The sequence below is a fragment of the Saimiri boliviensis genome, chromosome 14, assembly GCF_048565385.1.
Source record: "Saimiri boliviensis isolate mSaiBol1 chromosome 14, mSaiBol1.pri, whole genome shotgun sequence".
NCBI classification, from domain to species: Eukaryota; Metazoa; Chordata; class Mammalia; order Primates; family Cebidae; genus Saimiri; species Saimiri boliviensis.
The window spans coordinates 34461085-34478804 of record NC_133462.1 but is presented as its reverse complement, the minus strand read 5'-3'; the positions used below and the strand labels follow the sequence as shown (position 1 = coordinate 34478804).

The window sequence follows — 17720 nt, the reverse complement described above, 5'->3', positions numbered from 1 at the left end:
CCCCAGCAACCCTAATTTTTTATAATTTTGTACAGACGAGGTCTCAGTATGTTGCCCAGGCTGGTCTGGAACTCCTGTGCTCAAGAGATACTTCCACCTCAGATTCCCAAAATGCTGGGATTACAGGTTTTAGCCATGGTGCCCAGCATCTGGCCTTTTATTATAAATTGCCAACTCCCAAGTCTACCACTTCTAACCCCATCACTTATTGCAGCTTTATTTTCCTCTGTGGTATTTCTTCTCATATCAAGCTTTTGTTTTATCTAATTTAATGTCTGCCTGTCTACCCTCAGCTTCATGAAGGCAGGCATTTTCATCTAAAACAGGAATGCAGTGGCTTGATCTCTACTCACTACAGCCTCCACCTTTCTAATTCAAGCCATTTTCCTACCTTAGCCTTCCTTTTTTGAGACGAAGTCTTGCTCTGTTGCCCAGGCTGGAGTGCAGTGGAGCAGTCCCAGCTCGTTGCAACCTCTGCCTCCCAGGTTCAAGCAATTCTCCTGCCTCAGTCTCCCAAGTAGCTGGAATTACAGGCATTTGCCACCATGCTTGGCTAAACATTTTTGTATTTTCAGTAGACATGGGGTTTCACCACATTGGCCAGGCTGTTCTCAAACTCCTGACCTTGTGATCCACCTGCCTCAGCCTCCCAAAGTGCTGGGATTACAGGTGTGAGCCACCATGCCTAGCTAAATCAAGCTTTTCTTAAAAGCAATGGGCTAAGCCCCTGGCCCACTTTCCCTTACCATGGTGCCCAGAGCACAGCCAAAGATTGAAAGTCTTTATTTTTCTCAAATATAAAATCAGACTCTCCCTAGGCAGCACATGAACTCCAGAGAGAGAATCAACAATAAGAATCACATTGCTAAAATAAACAGTCCTATATCTACCTCCCACCCTCCCTCCCCACCAATCTGGGAGAGCGAAGGGTGGAGGTCATGACCTCAAGGCTCTCAAGCCGCTGGCTGAAGCCTGATGCTGGGCGCCACGTGAGTTGGAGGAGCCCTGGCTGGCTGGATCATGAGGTCTGTTAGTGCTTGTCGGTGGGGCGAAGGCTCAGAGATGCCAGGCGTCCCAGGGGTCCACGGCGAGCATTGGTTGCCAGCCGCTGCTGTGCTAGGAACGACTGGGCATGGGCAGGCGCCCGCTCTTCCCCGGCTCGCTGCTGCAAGGCCATGCCCTTCAGGAGGAGGTGTGGTTGGGATCAGGTGAGCCCACAGGACCCCTAAAATACTCTACCCATGAGATCTTAGAGCCCAGACCTCACACTCACCATATTATACCACGCACTGATGAGCAGCTTTTCTTCCTGCTCCCGCTGACTTCGACTTTTCTCAAAGTCCATCTGTCAAGGAGGCAAGTTTCAGGGGCCTGGATATGCTGAAGGCAGCATAAAGGGACAAGGACACCCACCTCCAGGTGCCGGATACGGACATCCCGTTCTCGGAGCTTTGTCCTCAAGGTGTGAAGGTCTGGGGGTGCCCCCGCAGCTGGCCGCTGCTTGGGTTCCAGGGTCTGCATAACCTACAGGTTGGGGAAGTCACAGCCAGGTGACTTTGGCCTTGAAACCCCCTGGGACACACTGGGGTGTGTATATTCATTCATTCATTTTTTTTTTTTTTTTTTTTGAGAAGGAATCTCACTTTGTCACCCAGGCTGGAGTGCAGTGGCACAATCTGAGGTCACTGCAACTTCTAGGTTCAAGCGATTATCCTGCCTCAGTCTTCTGAGTAGCTGGGATTACAAGTGCCCACCACTATGCTTGACTAATTTTTGTATTTTCAGTAGAGATGGGGTTTCACCATGTTAGCCAGGCTGGTCTCGAACTCCTGACCTTGTGATCCACCCACCTCAGCCTCTTAAAGTGCTGAGATTACAGGTGTGAGCCACCACACCTGGCCTCATTCATTCTTTCATTCATTATAGAGACACAGTCCCCTTATGTCACCCAAGATGGTCCTGAACTCCTGGCATCAAGCAATCCTCCTGCCTCAGCCTCCCAAAGTTTTTTTTTTTTTTGAGACGGAGTTTCGCTCTTGTTACCCAGGCTGGAGTGCAATGGCGCAATCTCGGCTCACCGCAACCTCCGCCTCCTGGGCTCAGGCAATTCTCCTGCCTCAGCCTCCTAAGTAGCTGGGATTACAGGCACGCGCCACCATGCCCAGCTAGTTTTTTTTTTTTTTTGTATTTTTAGTAGAGACGGGGTTTCACCATGTTGACCAGGATGGTCTCGATCTCTTGACCTCGTGATCCACCCGCCTCGGCCTCCCAAAGTGCTGGGATTACAGGCTTGAGCCACCGAGCCCGGCCCAAAGTCTTAAGATTACAGGTGAGAGCCATTGTGCCCAGCTGTGCAGTACTTTATTTTGTTTATTTTTATTTTTGAAATGGAGTCTGGCTGGAGTGAAGTGGCACAATCTCAGCTCACTGCAACCTTTGCCTACCAGATTCAAGCTATTCTCCTGCCTCAGCCTCCTGAGTAGCTGAGATTATAGGCACATGCCACAACACTGGCTAGTTTTTCTATTTTTAGTAGAGACAGGGTTTTTATATGTTGGCCGGGCTGGTCTCGAACTCCTGACCTCAAGTGATCACCCACCTTAGCCTCCCAGGCATGAGCTACTGTGCCTAGCTGTGAAGTTTTTTTTGTTTTTTTTTGTTTTGTTTTGTTTTGTTTTGTTTTTTGAGACGGAGTTTCGCTCTTGTTACCCAGGCTGGAGTGCAATGGCGCGATCTCAGCTCTCTGCAACCTCTACCTCCTGGGTTCAGGCAATTCTTCTGCCTCAGCCTCCTGAGTAGCTGGGATTACAGGCATGCGCCACCATGCCCAGCTAATTTTTTATATTTTTAGTAGAGACGGCATTTCACTATGTTGACCAGGATGGTCTCGATCTCTTGACCTCGTGATCCACCTGCCTCGGCCTCCCAAAGTGCTGGGATTACAGACGTGAGCCACCGCGCCCGGCCCTTTTTTTTTTTTTTTTGAGACTGAGTCTTGCCCTATCACCCAGGCTGGAGTGAAATGACATAGTCTCGGCTCACTGCAATCTCTGCCTCCCAGGTTCAAATGACTGTCCTGCCTCAGCCTACCAAGGAGCTGGGATTACAGGTGCCCACCACCATGCCCAGCTAGTCTTTGTTTTTGTTTTTAGACGGAATGTCACTCTGTCACCCCGGCCGGAGTGCAGTGTCACAATCTCAACTCACTGCAATCTCCACCTCCCAGGTTCAAGTAATTCTCTGCCTCAGCTTTCTGAGCAGCTGCGATTATAGGCACCTGCCACCATGCTCGGCTAATTTTTGTATTTTAGTAGAGATGTGGTTTCACCATGGCCAGGATGGTCTCGATCTCCTGACCTCGTGATCCACCTGCCTCAGCCTCCCAAAGTGCTGGGATTACAGGCGTGAGCCACCGCGCCTGGCCTAATTTTTGTATTTTTGATAGAGACTGGGTTTCACCATGTTGGCCAGGGTGGTCTCCAAGTCCTGACCTCATCCTCGGCCTCCCAAAGAGCTGGGATTACAGGCGTGAGCCACGGCGCCTGGCCGGCTGTGCAGTATTTTAATGTGACAATCAGTAGCAGTGGGGTCTATCACATGGTGGGGTATGACAGGTGGGAGTTGGGGGCACAGATGTCCAAGCAGAAGGTTTGACTCAATGGGAGGCACAAAAGAGTGGGAGCCAGGGCGGATGACTTGTGGGAACACCCAGTGTCCTCACCATGTGGGCCTTGTCCACGTAGCGACGGTATCGCTCCTCCATGGCCCGCAAGTCCGCGTCCTTCTTCTGCAGGCTATGCTGCAGCTCCTCGATCCGCCGGGCTGCTGGCGGAAGAAGTGTCCTGTCAGCCTCACACTGTCGGGCTCCGGGCTCTCCCCACCCTCTGGTTGCCAGGTCCCACTTACTGCTGCTGTCAGTGGGCGGCTCCAGCTCCTCAATGTACTCCCGCTTCCTCTGCAGCTCCAGATCTGCCTCATGAAGCTTCTGCCTGTGGACCGGGGGTGGGCAACAGTGGGCTGACCTCTGAGCTGGCTTCTCTTTCATCCCAGTGGTAGCCACAGCCCTCCCTGTCAGCCAAAAATGCCCCTACATGGCCACAGAGACCTATCTGCCTGTCCCCCATGCCTGGGGGCTGTGTGCCCTCATCCCACCATCTCTGCAGCCATCAGAGCCACAACCTTCCCTGCACCCTTAGCAGGTGTCCCTGAAACTGCCCTCTGCTGCCCACTTCTTCCCATCCCATAGCTCCCAAGTTGGTCCAGCCATCATAATCCCTTGCTAGCCTCTTCTACCCTCAACCCCTCCATCCAGCAGCCAGAGACCTTTCTAGAACACAAATATCTTCAACAGCAGACAGGTAAAAGAAAAAAAAGAAGGCAGCTGGGCACCATGGTTCACACCTGTAATCACAGCACTTTGGGAAACCCAGGCAGGCAGATCACGAGGTCAAGAGATCAAGACCATCCTGGCTCACATGGTGAAACTCTTTCTCTACTGAAAATACAAAAATTAGCTGAGTGTGGTGGTGTGTGCCTGTAGTCCCAGCTACTTGGGAGGCTGAGGCAGGAGAACTGCTTGAACTCCGGAGGGGGAGGTCGAAGTGAGCCGAGATGGCACCACTACACTCCAGCCCGGTGACAGAGTGAGACTCTGTTTAAAAAAAGAAAAGAAAAGAAAGAAGGCTGGGTGTGGTGGCTCATGCCTGTAATCCCAGCACTTTGGGAGGCCAAAGGGGTTGGATCACCTGAGGTCAGGAGTTCGAGACCAGCCTGGCCAATATGGTGAAACCCCATCTCTACTAAAAATATAAAAAATTAGCGAGGTGTGGTGGCACACACCTAAGAAACTCCCGACTAATGTCGAATCCATGCCCCCACCAGGAATGCCCTCTTTCTGCAACTTACAGATGCTCCTCCAGCTTCCTTTTCAGCAAGATGGACTGGGGGAGAGAAGAGGCAAGGTGAATGAATGGGGGGTCCAGAGAGGCCCTAACTCCTCCTTCCCAGGGTGAGGGTAGGGGGTGCCACCCTGGGCCCATGATACTTACGATGGCCTGTATGGCGCATCGGGCAGCATGGAAGAGAGAGAAGGGTTACTTCAGGGCACAAGGGAGGGCCAGGTGGGGAGGTGGTGGGGGATACTCACGTCTTCAGTCTTGCCCCCCTGCTCCTGCAGGGATTTCTGCAGGTCCTCCACCTGGGCCCGCAGCTCGGATAGCTGCTGCTGGTTCAGCCTGCGAGGGTGGGAGGCCGCTTAGTGCCTGCACCCGCTTTCAGCCCCCTCAGTCCCCGCACTTCGCAGGGGCCCCAGGCTCTCACCGGTGCTGCGTCTCCAACCCGTGGCGTGCGCGGTTGGCCTCCTCCAGGTGGCGCTGCAGCTCCTCCTGCCGCTCCCGGTCGGCCGCCTCCTGCCGGCACAGCCGCTTGTTCTCCAGCTGAAGCCGCAGGAGCGTCTCCCTGCAGATCCGGGAGGAGAGAGCAGCGCCAGGGACAAGTCACTCCGCAGGCCCACTGGGGCTCCTGGCGGGTGGAGCTAGGGGCGGGACAGAGCCCTGGGGAAGAGCCCAGCCAGACCATGGGGTAGGAGCACCGAGGACCTACAAGGGGCTGAGGCTCCCCGGCCAGTGTTGAAGTGGGCGGAGCTCTAAGCTGGGGCAGGGGGTGGAGCTAGGCATGGGCGGACTACAAGAGCACATTCGCACAGCTGGGATGCGGCTGTGGGAAAGCGGGAAGCAGGAATGGGAAGAACTAGGATGGGAGAGTTTTTTGTTTTTGGGTTTTTTTGGCGGGAGGGGGACGGAGTTTCCCTCTGTCACCCAGCCCTGCCAGTGAGTTTCTTTTTCTTTCTTTCCTTTTTTTTTTTTTTTTTTTTGAGACAGAGTCTTGCTCTGTCGCCAGGCTGGAGTGCAGTGGCGAGATCTCCGCTCACTGCAACCTCCGCCTCTCAGGTTCAAGTGATTCTCCTGCCTCAGCCTCCTGACTAGCTGGGATTACAGGCATGCGCCACCAAGCCCAGCTCATTTTTGTATTTTTAGTAGAGACCGATTTCGCCGTTTTGGTCAGCCTGGTCTCGATCTCAGGTGATCCACCCACCTCAGCCTCCCAAAGTGCTGGGATTACAGGCGTGAGCCACCGCGCCTGGCTGTTTTGGGTTTTTTTTTTGTTTTGTTTTGTTTTTTGAGACGGAGTTTCGCTCTTGTTACCCAGGCTGGAGTGCAATGGCACGATCTCGGCTCACCACAACCTCCGCCTCCTGGGCTCAGGCAATTCTCCTGCCTCAGCCTCCTAAGTAGCTGGGATTACAGGCATGCACCACCACGCCCAGCTAGTTTTTTGTATTTTTAGTACAGACGGGGTTTCACCATGTTGACCAGGATGGTCTCGATCTCTCGACCTCGTGATCCACCCGCCTCGGCCTCCCAAAGTGCTGGGATTACAGGCTTGAGCCACCGCGCCCGGCCTGTTTTGGGGGTTTTAAAATCATTTTTATTTCGTAGAGAGGGCCACTAGGAAGCTCTTGAACTCCTGGGCTCAAGTGATCCTCCCGCTTTGGCCTTCCAAAGTGCTAGGATTTAGAAGCATGATCCACTGTGCCTGGCCTCGGGTGGGAGAGTTAATCGAGGCAGGGCAGAAGGGATTGAAACTCACAGAGGCAGGCCGGGCGCGGTGGCTCACGCCTGTAGTCCCAGCACTTTGGGAGGCCGAGGTGGGTGGATCACGAGGTCAAGAAATCGAGCCCATCCTGGCCAACATGGTGAAACCCCATCTCTACTAAAAATACAAAAATTAGCTGGGCATGGTGGTGTGTGCCTGTAGTCCCAGCTACTCGGGAGGCTGAGGCAGGAGAATTGCTTGAACCCAGGAGGTGGAGGTTGCAGTGAGCGGAGATCGCGCCACTGCACTCCAGCCTGGCTACAGAGCAAGACTCTGTCTCAAAAAAGAAAAAAAAGAAAAAGAAAGAAAGAAAGAAAAAGAAACTCACTGACAGGGCTGGACTCTGAAAGAAGCGATCAAAGTCGGCGGGGTTAGGGCATAGGATTTTTGCGCAGGAAGTAGAAACAGGTGTTCGATGTAATTTGTGTAGACCACGGATAGACCACGGAGAGGCAAGTCGTCTGGTAGGGCGAGGGCCCTGAGTAGATAAGAGCCAAATTAGGGGCCAGGCGCGGTGGCTCACGCCTGTAATCCCAGCACTTTGGAAGGCCGAGGCGGGTGGATCACGAGGTCAAGAAATCGAGACCATCCTGGTCAACATGGTGAAACCCCGTCTCTACTAAAAATACAAAAATTAGCTGGGCATGGTGGCGCACGCCTGTAGTCCCAGCTACTAGGGAGGCTGAGGCAGGAGAATTGCTTGAACCCAGGAGGCGGAGGTTGTGGTGAGCCGAGATTGCGTCATTGCACTCCAGCCTGGGTAACAAGAGTGAAACTCCGTCTCAAAAAAAAAAAAAAAAAAAAGATTAAAAAAAAAAAAAAGGCCGGGCGCGGTGGCTCAAGCCTGTAATCTCAGCACTTTGGGAGGCCAAGGAGGGTGGATCATGAGGTCGAGAGATCGAGACCATCCTGGTCAACATGGTGAAACCCCGCCTCTACTAAAAATACAAAAAATTAGCTGGGCATGGTGGCACGTGCCTGTAATCCCAGCTACTCGGGAGGCTGAGTCAGGAGAATTGCCTGAACCCAGGAGGCGGAGGTTGCGGTGAGCCGAGATCGCGCCATTGCACTCCAGCCTGGGTAACAAGAGCGAAACTCCGTCTCAAAAAAAAAAAAAAACAAAAAAAAAAAAACAAAAAACAAAAAACTGGGCCGGGCGCGGTGGCTCAAGCCTGTAATCTCAGCACTTTGGGAGGCCGAGGCGGGTGGATCACGAGGTCAAGAGATCCAGACCATCCTGGTCAACATGGTGAAACCCTGTCTCTACTAAAAATACAAAACATTAGCTGGGCATGGTGGCGCACGCCTGTAATCCCAGCTACTCAGGAGGCTGAGGCAGGAGAATTGCCTGAGCCCAGGAGGCGGAGGTTGCGGTGAGCCGAGATCGCGCCATTGCACTCCAGCCTGGGTAACAAGAGCGAAACTCCGTCTCAAAAAAAAAAAAAAAAAAAAAAAAATGCCAAATTAGGAGTAAGTGGGGCCTAGGAGCCCGGCTAGGACCTGGCACTGAGACCAAGCAACCTGGGCTAGTGGAAGGTGGGCAGGGGCGGGGCTGAGGGCGGGCCTTGGCAGGCCTGGGTGGGGCCAGAGTTTTGAGTGACCCCAGGATACCTGAGCTCTGCAGGAAGGATCTCCGCGGCTAAGTTATCCACGGCTGGGGAGGTAGGATCCACTGAGGGGTCTGAAGAAAGCGAGAAAAGTCTTCAGGTCTCTTTGCATCCCCTGTCCCCGTCCCTAGGGTCTTCTTTCCAACAATCATCTTTTGGGGCTCAAGTTCAGCCAAAAGCCTGGCTTGACACAAGCCCCATCCAGGGCTTGATAGAGAACAGTGATGGTTGGCCCGGGTTTTTCGCCTTTGCTCTTCCCTGAGCTCATGAGTCCCTCTCTTCAATTTGACCGTGTCACCTCTTTCTGGTCACCTCCAGCCTGGCCTAGCACTGTCCCCAGCCTAGACATGCCCTGGGACACAACCTGTTCTGCCCAAACAGTACCCCAGGACAGGCAAAGCCTGGGGATGGGGCTTCATCTCACCTGCCTGGGTCAACCCCCGCGGCTGCAGCTGGGCGCAACGCAGCTCTTCATTGGCCTCCCGTAAGGAGTCCCTCTCCGCCAACAGCCGCTGCAGGGACAGGGAACAAGACACCACACGGGCCAGGCTCGATCTCCTGGAAAATGGGCTATACCAGGATTGGCAGGGTGGGGCTTGGGCAGTGGGACCTCAGCCTCACCTCCTTCTCCTTTGTCACCGACTCATACTTTTCCTCCAGGTTGCGGCATTCAAATAGCCATTTCTCAGCCTTCATGGCTTCCTCCTGCCGCTGGCCCTGCAGTTCCTGCACCTGAACACGGAAAGGGGAGGAATGAGGACTGCAGAAATGGAAGGAAGCACAGGGGCTGAGTACAGATGGTCTCCAATCCAGGATGGTTTGACTTATAATCTTTTGACTTTACTATGATGCTTTCAACTGTGTATGTTTTTTGCTTTTTTTTTTTTTTTTTTTTTTTTTTGTAGAGACAGGGTCTCGCTCTGTTGCCCTGACTGATCTCGAACTCCTGGCCTCAAGTGATCCTCCCACTTCAGCCTCCCAAAGCACTGGGATTACAGGTGTGAGCCAGTGCGCCCAGCCGGCTGTGAATGTTAATGGTAAGAACCCATACAAACATTGTTTTTCAATTTCAATGAATTATAGTCTTCAATAAACTGCATATATTCGATTCCTTATTATAAAACAGGTTTTGTGGTAGATGATTTTGCCAAAGTAGGCTAAGACAAGTTTTCTGAGGATGTTTAAGGTAGGCTAGGCTAAGCTGTGATGTTCAGTAGGCAAGGTATATTCAATGGATTTTCTTTTTTTCTTATTTTTTAAAAAAGATGGGGTCTTGCTATGTTGACCAGGCTTATTCTCGAACTCCTAGCCTCAAGTTATCTCCCATCTCAGCCTCCCAAAGTGCTGGGATTATAGGCATGAGTCCCCCCGCCCAGCCCTCTTTTTTTCCTTTTGAGACAGTCTCACCCTCTCACCCAGGCTGGATTGCAGTGGTGCAGTCATGGCTTACTGCAACTTCCATCTCCCAGGTTCAAGCTATTCTTGTGCCTCAGCTTCCCGAGTAGATTACAGGCGCCTGCCACTACGTCCGGCTAATTTTTGTATTTTTAGTAGAGGCGGGGTTTCGCTACGTTTGTCAGGATGGTCTCAAACTCCTGGCCTCAAGTGATGTGGGGTTACAGAAGGAGTAATGGAGTACCCGCCTTGGCGAGCCACCACACCTGGACTTTTTATTTGAAGCAGGGTCTCAGCCTGTCACCCAGGCTGGAATGCAGTGATACATCCACAGGTCACTACCACCTCGAAATCCTGGGCTCAAGTGATCCTCCTGCCTCGGCCTCCCGAAGTACTGGAATACCAGGCCTGGCCTTTCAATGCATTTTAGGATATTTTCAGTTTATGACGAGTTTTTGTTACATGGGTAACCCGAAGTAAATCGAATAGCATGGTGAAGGGGCGGGACCAGAAGTACTGGCCTCAAAGAATTTAAGGGAGAGGTACTTAAGGGAAGGCTTACAAACCCATACAGAAGAGCAGCCTAGGTGGAGGGATGAGGCCTGGAGGGCGTGGCCTATGTACAAGTGAGGGATGGGCTCCGGGAGCGTGGAGGGCGGGCCAATGGGAAGGGACTCACTGCTAGGGGCGGAGCCTCAGCCCTAATCCCGCCCCCACCGCACCTGCCGCCGCTGCGCCTCCAGCTGGGCGCGTAGGGAGCCGGCCCGACGCAGCTCCTCCTCCAGCTGCCGCGTGCGCTCGGCGTGGCCAGCGTTACGTTCCTCCAGCTGCCGCACCTGCCGCCGCAGCTCCCTCAGCTCGCCCAGGCGGCGCCGGCAACTGGTCAGCGTGGCCTCCAGCTGCCCAGCACGCTCCGAGGACTGCCTGGGGGATGGGGAGGGGAGGGGATCGGGCTGGGAGCTTAAAGGGTCAGCTGGGAGGGGCCCTTGGCGCAGAAGAGGGTGTTCAGTCCGAGGCGTTTGGGTTCAAGGTGAAGGGGTCATGAAAGTCGAGTGTCAGGGGTCAACCCAGGCCTGGTGCTGTTGGGAGTCGTTACAGCAATGGTTAGCCCAGGGGTATAATCAGAGATCCTCTAGGGTGGAATTGTGGGCATACACAGGGTTGTGGGATCATAGGGGGAGTGATGAGGGGCCTGGAGAGGTCTGAGCATCTGCCAAGGACACCTTGGGGTCATTGGGGGAGCTGTGGGACAAGAGCACTGTGGGGTCCTTAGAAGTGCAATGGGGTGGCCAGGCGCGGTAGCTCACGCCTGTAATCCCAGCACTTTGGGAGGCCGAGGTGGGTGGATCACCTGAGGTCAGGAGTTTAAGACCAGCCTGGCCATCATGGTAAAACCCCATCTTTAAAAAAAAAAAAAAAAGAAGAAGAAGAAGTGCAATGGGGTTGTGCACTGAGACTTTTACAGTACAGGGGTGCTATAGGGGCCCAGTGGAGCCCTTTGTGGTTACAGAAGGCACAGTAGAGGCAAAAGGGGTTACAAAGTAATTGTATTGTGGAGTCCTAGAAAGTACCATGGGATCCAGGGACATTATGAAGCCCAAAATGGTGCAGTGGGGTCTGCAGAGCATTGTGGGGGAGGTTCCTGTGTTTTGGGGGACCACAGGGATGCTATGGGGTCTTGGAAGCATAATAGGAGATAAGAGGGGACAGTGTGGGGTTCAGGGGTATGGTGGAGTTCAGGACAGTGCAATGTGGCCTTGGGCATTCTGTAGGGCTCCTGGTGCACTGTGGAGTCTAGGGGGCAAACTGGGGGTTCTCTGGGCATAGGGAAATTACAGAGCTGCTATGGCATCAGAGGGGAGCTCTGGCAACAGGTTTCTCCCCCGCCCCCCATGGTGGGGACCCAGGAACCCACCACTCACCGCAGCTCGTCCATCTCATCCTTCAGGGCCTGTGCCTCCTGGGCCAAGCTGGTCAGTGCCTGGTTCCGGTGCTGCAGCTCGGCAACCTCCCGCTCCAGCTCAGCACAGCGCAGGCGCTCATCCTCCCTGCCACTCTCCAGCCTGGGGGTGGTAGGGAAGGGGCACATGAGGGAGCTGCCCTCGCCCCTGTCCACTGGCTTCCCTGGCCTAGTCCCCAGCTGACCCCACCTGAAGTTCTCCTCCTGCAACTGCTCCAGCTGTGACTGCAGCAGCAGCAGCTTCTTGGCAGTGAGACCTGGGGTACCCTCGCCTTCAGGCTGGACCACCCGCTCCCGCAGCGCCGCATTCTCTTGTGCCAGGCTCTGCTTCTCCTCTGACAGGAGCATCAGCTGCAGGCAGAGCAGGAAGATGAGCTGGCTGGGGCTTGGAGGGGCGCTATGCAAGTGACCCACCCCCACCTCGGGCCCTACCTGCCGCTCCAGGTCCAGACAACGTTGCTGTAGCTCATCCCCCTCCTCAGCCTCCTCACTTAGGAAATAGTACCTGCGGGACTAGGAAGATGAGGAGAAGAGGAACTCAGGGATCCAGGAGAAGGATGGGGTGGGGGGAGGCTGAGGTCTCTAGGGGTTGACTGGAGGGGGCCAAGAAACCCTCAGGATCGAAAAGGGTTCTAATGCCGGGTGCAGTAGCTCAGGCCTGTAATCCCAGCATTCTGGGAGGCTGGCACAGGTGGAATACCTGAGATTAGGAGTTTCAGACCAGCCTGGTCAACATGGAGAACCCCATCTGTACTAAAAATACAAAAATTAGCGGGGCGTGGTGGTGCACGCCAGTAGTCCCAGCTACTCAGGAGGCTGAGGCAGGAGAATCACTTGAACCTGGGAGGTGGAGGTTGCAGTGAGCAGAGATTGCGCCACTGTACTCCAGCCTGGGTAACAAAGTGAAGACTCCGTCTCAAAAAAAAAAAAAAAAAAAAAAAAAAAAAAGAAAAGAAAAGAAAAGAAAAAGAAAAACAGGGCTGGGAAGGAAGAGTGATTCCACAACCCTGGAGACCTAACACAAGAAGTCGACAGCACCCTGAAAGATGGGCGTGGCCTACATGCCTAAGGACAAGCCCCTCCCCACTAGGCAGCCCTGAGCATGTGTATGGGATCTGCACCTTTAACAAGGTTAAGCCATAAGGTTAATCACAGCAAACCTATTCCCAGGTCTGGGCCTTTGTATGTGCTGTTCCCTGTGCCTGGAACACCTTTCCCCCAAATATCTTACCTGGCTATCAAAGTTGCCATATGTCTCTGGTGACAGGGAGTCAGGAGTATCTTTGGTCATGAGCTGGGGAGTGGGAAGGGGCATTGTGATGAACTGGATATCTGAAGGCAGCCTTCATGGCATCTGATCTCCAACCTGAGAACCTTTCCATCCTCCCATCATCAAGGCCACTTCTGCCCAATAACCCCAGCCCATTGGCTGCCCTCCTGCCTCCAGCACAGAGGGAGGCCAGTCCCTTGAGCCTCCTAGATTGTGACTTAGAGCTGGGAGAAGCTGGCAGACACATGAGACAGAGATGTCTGGCCAGCTGAGTCCCAGGCAGTCTAAACCTTACCAGGGAAGGGCCTGTGCCCAGTTGCCTCTGCCCTAGAAATGTCCCCTCCCCTGACATTTTCCAATTGCCACACTTAGCGCCTCCACCCACCTCCTGGATGGCTTCCATCACCACATGCTGAACTGATTCTTCCAGCGTCATGATTCTCTGGATATGCTCTGGAGATCAAGGTGGGGGAGGTTGAGACCCAGGGGTCAGGTGGGGTGGGGTGGGGAGGAAGGAGGATTTCCTCAAGCCAGCCCCTGGGGACCCCCTAAGCTCCCCATACCCTGCTTTTTCTCACAACTGATGGCACAGCCTAGCACCAACTGAAGCAGTTTGCCGAGCTCTGCCGGGTCTGAGAACTCGCCAATGAGGCCCACGTTCGGGAGGTGCTCTTCTGACACAGGATGTGCCAGGACCTGAGGAGAAGGGGGTGTCGGGCTCATGGAACCACCCTTCTCCCAACTCAACCACCTAAATCCTTTTACAGTTACTCACATCCTGGGAGTACTCTACCAGGCTCCGTAAGACCGTCTTCAGATTGCTGACCTAGGGAGGAGCAAGGAGCTATGGACAAGTTTGAAGGACCCCCACCCTGAATCTGTACATCCCATCCCTTTGTTCACCTCACTTCTCATTCCCTGCTCATCTCATCCTGTTCTGCATGCATGTGCCTTCCTCTAGCGGTGACCTGCCTGGCTTTCTGCCCTTTTGTGTGCCTGTCCATCTTTGTTTTGTTTTGAGGTGTTGTTTAATTTTTTGCTTTAGTTTTTTGAGACACAATCTTGCTGTGTCACCCAGGCTGGAGTGCAGTGCTGCAATTTATTTTTTTTTTTTTGAGACAGAGTTGTGTCACCCAGGCTGGAGTGCAATGGCATGATCTCGGCTCACTGTAGCCTCTGCCTTCTGGGTTCAAGTGATTCTCCTGCCTCAGCCTCTTGAGTAACTGGTACTACAGGTGTATGCCACCATGCCCAGATAATTTTTTTATTTTTAGTAGAAACAGGGTTTCACCATGTTGGCCAGGATCTCCTGACCTCGTGATCTGCCCCCACCTCGGACTCTCAAAGTGTGCCACTGCAACCAACTTTTTTTTTTTTTTTTTTTTTTGAGATGGAGTTTCGCCGGGTGCGGTGGCTCAAGCCTGTAATCCCAGCACTTTGGGAGGCGGAGACGGGTGGATCACGAGGTCAAAAGATCGAGACCATCCTGGTCAACATGGTGAAACCCTGTCTCTACTAAAAATACAGAAAATTAGCTGGGCATGGTGGTGTGTGCTTGTAATCCCAGCTACTCAGGAGGCTGAGGCAGGAGAATTGCCTGAACCCAGGAGGCGGAGGTTGTGGTGAGCTGAGATCGCGCCATTGCACTCCAGCCTGGGTAACGAGAGCGAAACTCCGTCTCAAAAAAAAAAAAAAGAGATGGAGTTTCACTCTTGTTGCCCAGGCTGGAGTGCAATGGCGCCATCTTAGCTCACTGCAACCTCTGCCTCCTGAGTTCAAGGGTTTCTCCTGCCTCAGCCTCCTGAGAAGCTGGGATTACAGGCATGTGCCACCATGCCTGGATAATTTTTATATTTTTAGTAGAGACATGCTTTCTCCATGTTGGTCAGGCTGGTCTTGAATTCCCGACCTCAGGTGATCCACCCACCTCAGCCTCCCAAAGTGCTGGCATTACAGGCGTGATGCACTGCGGCTGGCCAGTGGTGCCATCTTAGCTCACTGCAGCCTCCATCTCCTGGGCTCAAGCAATCCTCCTGTCTCAGCCTCCATAGTAGCTGGAACTACAGGCATACGCCACCACACCTGACTACTTTTTTTATTTATAGAGAGGAGGTATTGCTATGTAGCCTAGGCTGGTCTCAAACTCTTGAGTTCAAGCAATCCTCCCACCTCAGCCTCCAAAAATGCCAGAACTAGAGGCATGAGCCACTGTGACAATCTTTCTTCATATGTCCCCAAAACCAAGTCACATCTCACCACCTTCAGCCCTAGCCATCTATCCTCACCTGTTACCTGGATTCACGCACCGGCTGCCTCTCCTCTTCCACCTTTGCTGCCTACATTTTATTCCTCTCCACACAGCCAGGGGGAGCTTTAGAAAGCCCAAGCCAGGCTGCATCTTTGCTCTGCTAAAACCCTGCCTTGACTTTCCACAGCACTTAAAAATAGAATCCACACCCCTCCTGTGGTCTGCCAGGCCCCTGATGACCTCCTGTTCTACAAGTCTTGCCCTCTTCCTCTCTGTTCTGCCCTCTCTGCCATTCCTCCATCACACCAAGTTTATTCCCAACGCAGAGACTTTGCATCTGCTATTCCCTGTGCCTGGAACACTGTTCCCCCAAATCTCACTTGGAGATTAACCCTTCTGATGTAATCATCCACCCATGCTCTCATTGCTCTCTCCTAAGGCCCTGCTTTCTTATTGTCTTCATAGAACTATTGGCATGTAAAGTGTGGATTTTTTTTTTTTCTTTTTTCTTTTTGAGACAGAGTCTTGCTCCGTTGCCCAGGCTGGAGTCCAATGGCTCGATCTCGGCTCACTGCAACCTCCGCCTCCTGGGTTCAGGCTATTCTCACCTCTCAGCCTCCCAAGAAACGGATTACAAGTGCGCACCATACCTGGCTAATTTTTGCATTTTTGGTAGAAACAGGGTTTCACCATGTTGGCCAGGCTGTCTCGAACTCCTGGCCCCAAGTGATCCACTAACCTCAGCCTCTCAAAGTGCTGGGATTATAGACGTGAGCCACTGCACCCAGCCTGGAAGTTAATTTTTATGGTTGTGTATTGTCTCTTGTCACTAGAATGATGGCTCTGTGAAGCAGGTTTGTTTGTGTTATTTTTTTTTTTTTTTTTTTTGAGACGGAGTTTCGCTCTTGTTACCCAGGCTGGAGTGCAATGGCGCGATCTCGGCTCACTGCAACCTCCGCCTCCTGGGTTCAGGCAATTCTCCTGCCTCAGCCTCCTGAGTAGCTGGGATTACAGGCACGCACCACCATGCCCAGCTATTTTTTTTGTATTTTTAGTAGAGACGGGGTTTCACCATGTTGACCAGGATGGTCTCGATCTCTTGACCTTGTGATCCACCCGCCTCGGCCTCCCAAAGTGCTGGGATTACAGGCTTGAGCCACCGCGCCCGGCCTGTTTGTGTTATTTCTTGCTGAATGCCTAAGCCTGGCGCAGGGTGAGTGCTCAATAAATGAATGGATGAACAAATATTTGGTTGATCACTAGACATCTCTCCCTCTTCCTGCCATCACCCAGGACATGTGCCTAGCTGGCCCATCCCTGGTCATCTGTTCACCAGTCTGTCCTCTAATCATGAGTCCACCTGTCACCTTCAGCTTCCAGTTGGGACCTGGATCTTCTGAGATGCCCTGGAGCCATGCCTCGTTGAACCAGGATGGGTCTCTGGGGGCGAGAAGGTAGAATAAGTAGGCTGGGAGATACTTTTGGGATCCTCCCCCTCAGCTCCACTCACATCTGGTTCAGCGCATAGGCTATGGCAAGGCCGCTGCTCAGGTCCTGTGGGCTGGCACAGGGAGATGGAACGTGGAAAGTCTGTAACTGAAGGGTAAAGGAAAGGGCAACGGAGAGTTAGGGCCTGGAGTGCCGAACCACTCCGCTTTTGCAGACTTTTCTAGCCAGCAAGTCCCACGTGGTGGAGCCGGTGCTGCTCCGCCACAGCAGTTCTGCGAGGGAGTGGCTTCTGCTCACCTGAGACCACAGGGGGCGTGGCCTGACTTCACCTCTGCCCAACAAACCATGCGCGTCCAGGCCAGGGCGGTATCACGAGTTACCTGGGCCCTGCAGGCGCCACGTGACCAGACCGATTCACCTGTGCCCTCGCCCCACTAGAACCAGACACAGAGGGGCGGGGCCTCACCTGTCCTTTCCACGCAGACTTGCCACGTGAGGGGGGCGGGTGCTCGGGCCAGAGTCCAACGGTCCAGCAAGCCGACGACCCCTGCACCTCCCCGCCCCAGCACCAAGGGGCTGACCGAACCAGGGCCAGGATCCCGGGCAAGAGGAGAGGGCGCTCACCTTCCCCCAGCCCCGCCCCACGACCTACCCAGGTGAGCAGAGACCCGCATAGTTCGGCCTTGTCCACGCTCATGGCTCCCGATGGGATTCGACCCCGGCCAGAGAGCCCCGGCGCCGCAGCCGCCTCCGGGTCCGCCACCAGCGAGCGCCCGCAGCCCCGACCTCCCGCTCGGCCTAGAGCGCCGCCCCGCCCCGCCCCCTAGCGCAGGCCCCGCCTCGCCCCCAATCGCAGGCTCCGCCTCGTTAACGTCATCACCTCCCCACGCCCGCTCTTGCCTCCAGCCCCGCCATCTTGGATCCGGGCAACCTTCGGGCGCCCGCCCTGCCGCTAGGGGTCAGCCTGGCCCAGCCTTGTGCATCTGACGGTGGTCCCACCTCCCTTTCTCCCCCTGGCCCTTTTTGGGGTGGGGAGGTCCTCAATATCCTTTTGAGGCGGAGCTGCTCCACCCTGTTACACAGGTGCATTCACGTCTTTTCCCTGCAACTGAAATAAATTCATGTGTCTAACCATTT

At 53.9% G+C, this 17720-nt stretch overlaps 1 protein-coding gene across 3 annotated transcripts; it reads right to left on the bottom strand.

Annotated features, from left to right (window-relative positions):
- Nucleotides 1–767: 767 nt before the first annotated feature.
- On the bottom strand, nucleotides 768–17393 carry HOOK2 (hook microtubule tethering protein 2). Of its 3 annotated transcripts, none has more exons than XM_039466661.2 (23): nucleotides 17236–17393; nucleotides 16645–16730; nucleotides 16502–16574; nucleotides 13662–13712; nucleotides 13450–13582; nucleotides 13272–13339; nucleotides 12848–12910; nucleotides 12049–12129; nucleotides 11807–11967; nucleotides 11579–11719; nucleotides 10379–10580; nucleotides 8883–8993; nucleotides 8686–8773; nucleotides 8266–8335; nucleotides 6983–7132; nucleotides 5320–5457; nucleotides 5147–5234; nucleotides 4906–4940; nucleotides 3907–3989; nucleotides 3722–3825; nucleotides 1414–1524; nucleotides 1274–1345; nucleotides 768–1180 (listed from the first exon to the last, which is right to left on the bottom strand). In XM_039466661.2, exons 1-23 carry the CDS (start codon nucleotides 17278–17280, stop codon nucleotides 1031–1033), a joined length of 2304 nt encoding a protein of 767 aa, XP_039322595.2. In that variant the 5' UTR covers nucleotides 17281–17393; the 3' UTR covers nucleotides 768–1030. The 3 variants fall into 3 exon arrangements, with proteins under 3 accessions (XP_039322595.2, XP_074240662.1, XP_003941783.3); XM_074384561.1 differs by having other exon boundaries at nucleotides 3722–3822; XM_003941734.3 differs by lacking the exon at nucleotides 6983–7132.
- Between the last annotated feature and the right edge of the window lie 327 nt (nucleotides 17394–17720).

What these genes read in the sequence shown, in the direction of transcription:
- HOOK2 (XM_039466661.2), bottom strand. Translation starts at nt 17,280, where the DNA reads ATGAGCGTGGACAAGGCCGAACTATGCGGGTCTCTGCTCACCTGG. An exon ending in GCCTATGCGCTGAACCAGAT is followed by an intron (nt 16,575 to 16,644) that starts GTGAGTGGAGCT and finishes TCTCGCCCCCAG; the next exon opens with AGACCCATCCTGGTTCAACG. An exon ending in AGGAAGCTGGAGGAGCATCT is followed by an intron (nt 3,990 to 4,905) that starts GTAAGTTGCAGA and finishes CCCGGTCCACAG; the next exon opens with GCAGAAGCTTCATGAGGCAG.